Below are 9,742 nucleotides of genomic sequence, written 5' to 3'. Positions count from 1 at the left end.
TTATTCTCTCTCTACCCAGCAGAGTTAAAGTCCCTGCAGCCTGGGAAGATTTATTTCACCCATCCTGTTTTTGAGTCTGGATCTGCCATCTCAGGAACTATGTCAGGGTGGAAACAAGAGCTAAAGGAAGTCTCTCTAACCCTGCGTTTGAATGGGAGCTATGATTTACCATGCACAAAGGAAGTGAGCTGTTCTAACAGCTGACCAACTTCCCTCTTAGAGAACAGCTCTGTAAAAAAAAAGGGGAAAAGATGGTGGAGTACTTATGAAAATATGCAACCTGATTATTATGGGGTCACTCTGCTACTAATTTACCAGAAATCTTTGTGAGGGTAACAACACAACTCAGGATGTGGGCCACTGAGTGAATTCAGCATGCTCTAAACAAAGACTCTCTGTCTTTTTCCATAACACACCAGAACATCTCATCTCGCCTGACTCCATTCACATGTTAAGACACAAAGCAATCAAACAAAGCAACAGAGGGAAGTAGCTGCAGGGAATGTGATTTGTTTCACTTGTTTAAGCTTTGGAATATTTCTGTGTGTTTTCACGTGTTTGACATCAGATATATCTGTGAAGAGCTTTTTTTTTTTGATGAATGAGATACTCTGTTCTTATTGATTCCCTCTGCTGAGAGATTGCTGTTTTCAGCCATACACGTCTCACACCTGCAGCTGAGTGAACAAAGGACCGAGAGGTTTGGGGTGCATGCTTTGGCAGAATAGCACTATTAATTAACAAGCTGAACAAAAGGGGAACATGCATCTTTCATACCCTGATAAAAACCAGAAGAAAACAAATCTTTTTCTTATCACCAGGCCCACACAAATATGCTAATTTCATGATTTATGAAGCTATGTTATGATCCCTAGAACACAATAGTAACCACAGTAGCATGAGCTAATATTAATCCATATTGTGGTGAGACACAGGCCTGTGATAGTGGCTGTGCAGGCTATCTTACATTTCTCTAATCACCATAATAACATGGGCTCCCCTCCCAGAGCTCCGTCTCCATGGTCACCGCTCACACATGACATACACACAATGAGGAGGTTTGAATGTGACTAACACATGCATCCACACACGTCTGCTCTTTCTTTTACACACTTCTGCATATTTCCTTTTTCCTCTGAATGAAGAAATCAGCTGATCTAATTTATGAGCTTATAAATAATGCATGGTTCAGTAACTGCATTCGTCCACCTTAACATCTGCTCTTCAATCAACGCTGGCTTAGCAAAAACAGGCAATCAGACTAAAAGCTACCACGTGCTCGTTCAGAAACAAATGGTTTTTATTATTTTTTTTATTGCTTTTGCAGTGATATTTTAGACATTTTTGAAGTACAAAAATCTGCACCAAGTCTGAATACGTTATGCATGCTTCACAGTTTGCAAAAAGGAGTATCACTTGTTCAGTCGGTGATCATAGGTGCAGTGTCTGAGGTGGTGTCTGGTTCAGACTCATTCATCTCCTCCAGCTCTCTTTCCACAGGCTCCTCCCTATCTCTGAACCAGATCATCTCTTTCCACCTCCTCCTCCTTTCTGTGTGCACAGGAGCTACTGTTTGCTCCTGCTCCAGCATGGCCTGGATGCTCTCTCCTCTCTCCTGTGGCTCAAAGCAGTGATCTGGGTCTGTGAAGGCCATTTGCCCTCCCTTTCTTCCCGTCACTGCTTGGAAAATCGAGGACGTGCCGTTGGAGCCAGATCTTTCTGCTACGCAGACAGTTGTTAGGCTTTGGTCACTGTTGCTCTCTGGTGGACTCTTGGGAGACTTGATCTTTGCTTTCTTGCTTAGTATGAAGTTGAAAAACGCTGTTACCAAAAGCATTGATCCTGCAGTCAAAAATTACATGCCTTTATTTATGGGTTGCCAACAGAATACTGGATGCCTTGCAAAAGTATTCACACCCCTAAACATTTTCCATATTTTGTCACATTACAACAAACCTTAATGTATTTTTCATACACCATAAAGCTCAGAATTCCATAATAATGCAAAAAAACTAGTTTTCAAAAAGTTAGATATAAGGAGCAAAAATACAAAGCAATCATCAAGAAAACCTGTTAGAAGCTGAAAGACATCTGAGACTGGGAAGGAGCCTCAAATTCCAGCAAGACAACAAAATTAAACATTCAGCCAGACCCACGGTGAAATTAGTTAGAATTGTATTTATGTGACACAATGACTCCACCTAAAAACACCTACAGTTAATTTGAAAAGAATGATAGGTAACAATTCCTGTACTTAGATCTGTTGGAATTTAACATTTCCTAAAAGACCAGCAATGGGGCTAAATGCAAATGAATGCAACACCTTAATGAGATTTGAATTAAAAATATTCAAAAATCATGTTTTTTTTTATACCTTAATTTGTCTGTTACCTAAACTATCAAGAGAAGATACTGTTGCTTGTGGTTGTAACAAAATGTGAAAAAGTTCAAGGAGTGAAAATACATTTGCGAGGCACTTTTATTTTCATGCTGAAAATAAATGATGCTTTTAAAAGCGTGCAAATTTTTTCTTACTGCATCACATTCAGGCATTCCACACTTACCTAAAGACAAAGCCATCAAATTTTAGAGCAAAAGTATCTACAGCCGTTAATGCTGTACATGTTATTTTTTACCTGGGATGATTGCGTGCCAAACCAGCACAGGGTGCAAGAAGCAGACCACTGACATGATGGAGTAGTAGAGGAATTTATGAAAACCTCCAACACGAGCCATCTTCCCCCACAAGACAAACACTTGCCAGTTTGGAGGACAGCTGCAGATTAAAAAGGGGAAATCATGAGAACAGCTACTGGAAAGTACAGTCTACAAGGAGTCTTACATAAAGCGTTCTTTCTTAAAACTCTGAGAAAATTAGAACAGGTAAAAAAAGACAAGTCTGCCCTCTCCTGGACATTCAAGTTAGGTAATAAACTAGAATGTGTGCTCCAGATGCTTTCAGCTGAGATTGTGTGAAGTGGTTTAGCAGACAGTATCTTACATGCAGTGAGAGTAAACAGCACCTACTTGGAGAATCAGTGTGACATCACGGATCCTAGTGACATTTTGTCAAAGCAGTTTGACAAAATGTTATGTTTAATCAGCAGGCATTTGTATAAATTTCTACTGTCGTTTCTGCTCTTGTTAACATTCCCATGCCACATTCAGTTAGCTATGAGTAATTTGCAGCTGCATGGAAGATGCTAATACATTCCAACACTGAGCGGCCTTGTCTTGCAAGCAGATGTTCAAAATCCACAGCAACGACGATCCTGGTTAAACTGAGAATGTCAAACTGGTCTTTTTTCACATTCTCAGTTGGGGGGAGATAAATGATCATTTGCAAGACAGATCATAAAAAGAACTGTTAGATGTAATTTCAAAACATTAGAATTATTTTTTTTCAACATAAATGATAAAAACTCTCAATCAAAAGTGAAGAATATAAAAACACATAGTAAAACTGTGGTCACTTTAAGTGCCAGAAGGTTTATATTAGAGTTTTGTTGATGATAGAATTTGTCTCACAGCTGTGTGTTTTATGGTGCATTCAATTTGTCCTTAAAATTCACAATTTAATAGTTCAAATCTGTTTAAATAAACAAATCAACACCCTGCAGTTGGGGTCTCAAAGTAACCCAGAGTTTCATTGAAAATGGTTGCTTTGCATGTAAAACACAATCAATTTAACCAGTGTGAACTAGATATTTGCTCTTCTGGTGGTTTTTATGTCACTGAACCAAACATGGCATAAAGCACAGAACGTTGTTCTTTAGTGTTTCAGTTCTCCAAATGGAGGGAGATATGCCGTTATTAGCTGGTATTGCCAATACTCATCCATTCACACATTCATTTCTAAAACGCTTTAAAATAGAAGGGAACCAAAGTGAGGTAAAAAAATAAAGATACAAAATGACAAGTTAGTGAATTCAAAAGGCTTTCCAATTTGCTACAAGACTGAGCTTAACTAAGTACTGTCACCTATCGAAACCCGACTTATAGGACAAATTTACTCCATCGTTATGTATGTTCCTTATTCAAAAGCTCCAAACAAATATTTTAAGGATGGCCATGTACTTACGGGATACACATGGACAGTAGGGAATCCAGAAAGTATGCCATCTCAAACATCATGATGCCGACAGAGGATGTTCTGCCAAAAGGAAGAAGCATGTCAACAAACAGCAGATGAGTGATGCAACAATTTTTATGTGCTGTAAACTGCATATAAATAGCTTGGTTTTGCATTTTTGCGGACACTTTCAAATTATATTTTGTGTGGAGACAGCTTATGTTGTGTAAAAACAAAATAAACTGTCTCTGTCCCAGGAGAGATGTTTTCCTCCAGTTTTGTGGGAGTTTGGCTTTGATACAGAATAATATCAGGAGGAGGAGGAAGACAGCTCCCCCTTCTGCACTCTGCACCTCCATTTAGCCTTTTGACTCCTTCCCAACTCTTTTGCAAGCCTGCAAGTGTTATCATTATAAGACAGATTATAACCAAAATTAACTTTTTTAAAAGCCCACAGACCACTTTTTTTTTGCCATATGCTGCAAAGAAGTGGTACAAAAGTAGGACATAATTAAGTTTTGTAAAAATAATGCAGCATGAAGTAGCTTAAAAATGTAAACACTTACATCAGGTAGATGCCAAGGCTGTTGAATTCTCCCTGTTGGACTGTCTCTATTCCCACAGCGCACAACACTGAACAATAAAAGAATAAATGAGTTGCTTAGTGTTGGAGTAATGAGCAGATTCCGTCCACCAGATGTCAGAGTAAGATCGTTATTTGCTGGAGGTTCTACTGGACTAGGATAAACACCTCAAACTAAGATAAATATGTTTAATATTTTCACAAGTGGACGTTGTTCTCTGTTTTTCCCACTATATTTCCCCACACTGCTTTTCTGTATTTCTCGCAGTCTTTCTTGAGGCTCTTTTGTTTTTCTTTTTAGTTTGTGTATAAGTAGCATAACATAAAAACTAACCAAAACCTTGCCTGAAAGCCTATTTTGTCATTTTAATCCCCTCAAACAGAGCCAACTTAAAATCATCCATTAAATTAAGTGCCAGTAATTGTTGTAATTGTTACAATTTATTGTCATTGTCACAGAACGTTGATAATAGCTTGCTCATGCTTGGAATTACACTCAAGCAGCCGTGTCAACAGATGACTTCACAATGAGTCAATGACAAGTCCAGTGTCACTAAGCCAGTTTGCCCAATTTTCTAGAAAAGGAATGCTGCACCATGCCAAAAGTCTGTGCATTAAATTAGATTTGTGCTCTCATAACTACATCCAGATGTCTGAGATTCAAACCAGCTTGTACACAATCATGATTAGAAAAAAGTCTTGGACAATTCAGTGGTTTGTAATCACACTGATTCATAAAACCTTGATTTGTAAACATCAAGAGATGTTGGCTCCTCAGTAATGCTAACAATACCATCCATTTCTACTTTCTTGCAAATACGTTAGAACAAGGCTATCTGGTATCACATATTTCAAAATAAACTTTGGAAGAAAAGATAAATGAAGAACATTGGTCTTGACTTGCCAGAGGTGAAAAAACATAATTTGCTCATATAAGATCTTTAGAAAGTTTTCTGAATCAAAACTTCTGTATAATTAATTTTGAAGTAGAAAAAGAAGAAAATACATATGCAACACCAAACACCAGCTTGTTCAAAAACAACATGAAAATGCCTACAATTCTGTAAGATTGAAAACATACTGACTTTGCAAAACTGTTTTAAAAAATATAAAATATTTTGCATATAAGGGTTCACTTGTAATCCTAACTGATCAAACCCGGAGTGAAACTGAGTCTACTTAAATCATCTGTTTATGCAGTGCATCTCTTATTTCAATTGAAAATATCAGTAAGAAAGACAAAAAAAGCCTTGAATTAAAGATGAAGCACAAACCTTCTAAAAAGCAGAAAAAAGCCAACAGAATAAGTGAGAAATTCCTTCCTGGTTTACAGGAGCGTTTACAAGCTATGATACTTGCCAAAGGGGTTGTTTCTGAACATTGACCATGTCCAATGGCAACTAAGATTTTGTTCCAGATCTAACACTAATTTTTAAAAAATGAATTATATTAGCATAATGAGGAAATACTACGTTACTTTTTTGCCTTTAAAAATCAGGACATCTTTCTTTTTCAAGCTGCTTTTTTATAATACAGTAAAAATGTTACTCATGAATTTCCTTCAAGCCACTTCACTCACAACTCTAAATGGATATCCTGCAAATTTGATTACTGGCTAAAACATCTTTGAAATGACTGTGGAACCCTCTTTGTATAATAACCGGTATTTTCCCTATGAGATAAGCTCGGTAACGCAACGATCGCTGTTCAACACATGGAAGCAATTTCTTTGGCTGGTGTACTCCAAAATCCAGAGATGCAATCTTTGTAGGAGGGAAGCTGTGGGAATGTGACTTAAACATGTTCTGGTAGTTTGGAGAGTGAGAGGGGAATTAACGCTGCATATAGCTCAGCCGGATATTAACATACATGCGCTCCATGCATTAATGTCTGCAGCGAACACACACAGAGGCCAAGGGGGTGACTCAGACGTGGAGACGCGTGAACAGGCAGCCGCTCAGACAGAGGCACATGCACATACGCACCATAAGCCTACATTCATGTGTTTTTACACATAAAAAAACAATGCACACAGCCTTGTTGTGGGCGTAAATGTACATCAGCTTGTTCAGTTAAACCCTGTAACCCAGCTGGATATGAGACTTATAGCTGGTATTATGTGAGGCACATGTCTCCAAGTTAATGGTCATTGTCTGCAGCTGTCTGAATTTAAGAAAAAGGGTCCCGTGTTTTTCAAGGAGGAACCTGAGAGCTGCTCCTTCCATGCAGGTTTAATGTGTCGTGGGCAGTCGGGTGTCTGAGGAAACTACAGGAGGAAGAACAATGATAGCTTACCATCAAGTGTGCTTTTATGTGTGCTATATATCAACAGAGTGGTGTCCTTTGGGGTCAGGAATACAGTTGACCTTGTTGAAATATGATCTGTCATTGTAGTACAATGTCTTTAAAAATAAGCTTACACCTTGAACTTTCACTTTGTCCTTGCATTGTAGCCACAAACATCAACATATTAAAGAATTTAATGTGATTTATAAACTTTAAAAAGTTGAAGAAGTCTTCTATGATAAATCAAATTTTCTACAAATCCAGAACTTAGGTAAATACTTAACAGATTTAGGAATCTCAGCACCTGTTAGATGGAGGTGTGGCCAGGTGTTAACCTCTCAGAGCAGAAAGTTAACTGGGAGGAGTTTAGTACCTTGGAAAATGATAGTTGCCTCTGGTAAGTTTTCTGTCAGGATTGTCCTGCACATCCTCCTCTTCTTCTTCCAATAATCTGCCATCACTTGCTTTCCTTTTATTGCTTAAAAAAGCATCATAACATCATACTGCGCTTCCATCACCGTGAGATGTGCTCAGAAGAGTTATGCAGAGTTGCCTTTCCTCCTTAGACAGCATTTTGCATTTAAACAAAAACATCTCGTCTGACCAGAACACCTTGTGGCCGTCTTTCATCTTAGACCTTTTAGATACTTTACTGTATACTTTACTGCTTCTTCTCCAAATAATGCTGTCCTTGTCTGACCTATTAACTGAGGTGGCATAACCACATGTGGACAGTTGTGTAGTACTGTTTCTTTTTTTAGACAGTGGTTTAAACATTGCACTTTCAAAAATTTTGGATTAGACTTCTTCACAACTGTATTTGTCTTCATTAATGTGGTTTGAATGGTAACGTTCTCTAGCAAACCTCACAGATCTACACACAAAAACTGGATTTATATTGGGATTAAATTAGACACATTTATTTACTAAATGGGCGACTTACATACAAATGCATGGTGCAGTTTTTAGAAATTTTTTTAGTGTTTTTAAAGGAATCTATTCTTCTGCTTCTCTTCATAATTAGGCACTAATTTTGTTCAAGACATAAAATCCTAGTAAAATACATTAAGTATTAAGACTGTGACATTTCAAAAGTAGAAAGAAAATCTATTTGTATGAGTTTGGTAAAGCATTGTACAGTTTAGAATATATTTTCAGTATTAGCAGCAGTTAAAACAAAAGCCCTGGTGTACTGCATGTTCTGAATTTTTAATAGCCTTTTTTTGCTGCCTTGATTCCCAAAAGTTTACAGGTGTACCGTGAACTGGTAAATTAATCTCTTACATTTTAACTGAATCCCTCTCTAGACATTTATTTTTTGCCACACTTTTTAATAAGGCCCACAAGTCTTACCTGTTGCTGTAGAAACACCAAGGATCCTGCAAGCGCACTCCACCATAGTCCACCATACGCTCCCTGAGTTCCCCATATTATTTTCACTGTTTTTTTTTTTGTATTTTTTTTCAAATTCAGCCTCTATTTGTGTTCTCAAAGTCTTGTCTCTAAAGACGCATTCTACATGGACAGTTGACTGATAGTTGGGCGAACAGTAACAGCGAAAGTCGTGTAATCCATCAGTGTCGTGATGCGAAGCCCCCCAGAGAGGAGAAGTTCACCTCGAGAAAGTTTGTGGCTCCTGCTCCTGTTGCTCCAGTAACTGCTAATCACTCTCACACCAGCACCCAGCACAAGTTTTACAAATGCTTTCTGCTCTTGCACCAAGGTGAAACTTTTCAGCTCGGGGTCATTTGATAAGCCAGTCGCATTTTGCATTTAAGCTGGTTAAAAATTACCTCTGAAGAACTAATATGAAACTGCCCTACATACACATAAACAGCATCAACAATAACTCCAGTCAGGCCTTGAAAACTAAAAGAAATAAATGGCAAGAACTCCTTTATTCCCCTTCTTCTCGAGTTATTTTAAAACATTTCCAAGCATTGTAATCTGTCCATCTTAAAGGCATCCATCAGCGCCTACAAGCTCACTGATTGCAGCTCTGTCTCAGCATGAGTGTGCTCTGACGGCCCGCAAACTATAACTTGCGTCAGCATACATTAGAGCAGTTTCTACAGTTTTTGAGATATGATAAACAAAATTCACTTTAACGCACCAGTGAAACTGTGTATTAGGAGTAGATTAATGGATGAGGGACAACGCAGCACAGAAACAAACAGACCGCCTCTGACATATTCACACATGCATGAAAGTCAGAACAAATAACTGGCAGGCCTGAAACTTGGTGGAGGTGTGAGCTTGTTCAGGCACAGCAAAAGTCTTCTGAAACAAGAAAACAAAGTCACAAAGTTCACAAAAGCAAACACACATGGATTCCTGGAACAGGCCAAAGTAAGCTAAGTAAATCTCTCTAAATCTTCAACAAAGACCTTTTTGTGTTATTGTACCAGTTCCGCTTGTTTCTAGCTTAGGAATCAGGTTATATGTGGTTTGCCACTGAGAAGGTGTGTGGCCGAAACTGTAGACAGGAAATATGAAAAAGAAAACTAATCCTGTAAGCGATACTGACTAATATATACTCCTTCTTTTTCACTTGTTCCCTTATGGTCTTGATAAAACACAGTCACAGTTATTGCTGTAAAATTTGCCATGTTAAACGACTGCAGTTAGATTTTAAGGTAACACTTGGTGGTGGACATTTTGCACTGAAGCAATAAGCACATAGTCAGCAACACAATCTGATTGGCCATTAGCCAAGCTGCTTGAAAAGCTGCTCAGTCAGTTGCACTAAAGAAAACAAAATTGTCTGAAATGATTCACAGACTGGATCATGACACCAAAAT

The 9,742-nt window shown here is 38.2% G+C and overlaps 1 protein-coding gene across 2 annotated transcripts; it reads right to left on the bottom strand.

Moving 5' to 3' along the window:
* Positions 1–1,311: 1,311 nt before the first annotated feature.
* tmem72 (transmembrane protein 72) lies at positions 1,312–8,613 on the bottom strand. Of its 2 annotated transcripts, none has more exons than XM_044136084.1 (5): positions 8,295–8,613; positions 4,639–4,705; positions 4,082–4,153; positions 2,637–2,776; positions 1,312–1,842 (listed from the first exon to the last, which is right to left on the bottom strand). In XM_044136084.1, the coding sequence occupies exons 1-5, from the start codon at positions 8,368–8,370 to the stop codon at positions 1,421–1,423; spliced, it is 777 nt and encodes a 258-aa protein (XP_043992019.1). In that variant the 5' UTR covers positions 8,371–8,613; the 3' UTR covers positions 1,312–1,420. The 2 variants fall into 2 exon arrangements, with proteins under 2 accessions (XP_043992019.1, XP_043992020.1); XM_044136085.1 differs by lacking the exon at positions 8,295–8,613 and adding an exon at positions 7,315–7,371.
* Positions 8,614–9,742: the final 1,129 nt, after the last annotated feature.

The sequence above is a fragment of the Gambusia affinis genome, linkage group LG13 (genome assembly GCF_019740435.1).
Source record: "Gambusia affinis linkage group LG13, SWU_Gaff_1.0, whole genome shotgun sequence".
Classification (NCBI taxonomy): domain Eukaryota; kingdom Metazoa; phylum Chordata; class Actinopteri; order Cyprinodontiformes; family Poeciliidae; genus Gambusia; species Gambusia affinis.
The sequence above is the reverse complement of the archived record's forward strand: the minus strand, read 5'-3'. Positions and strand labels throughout refer to the sequence as shown.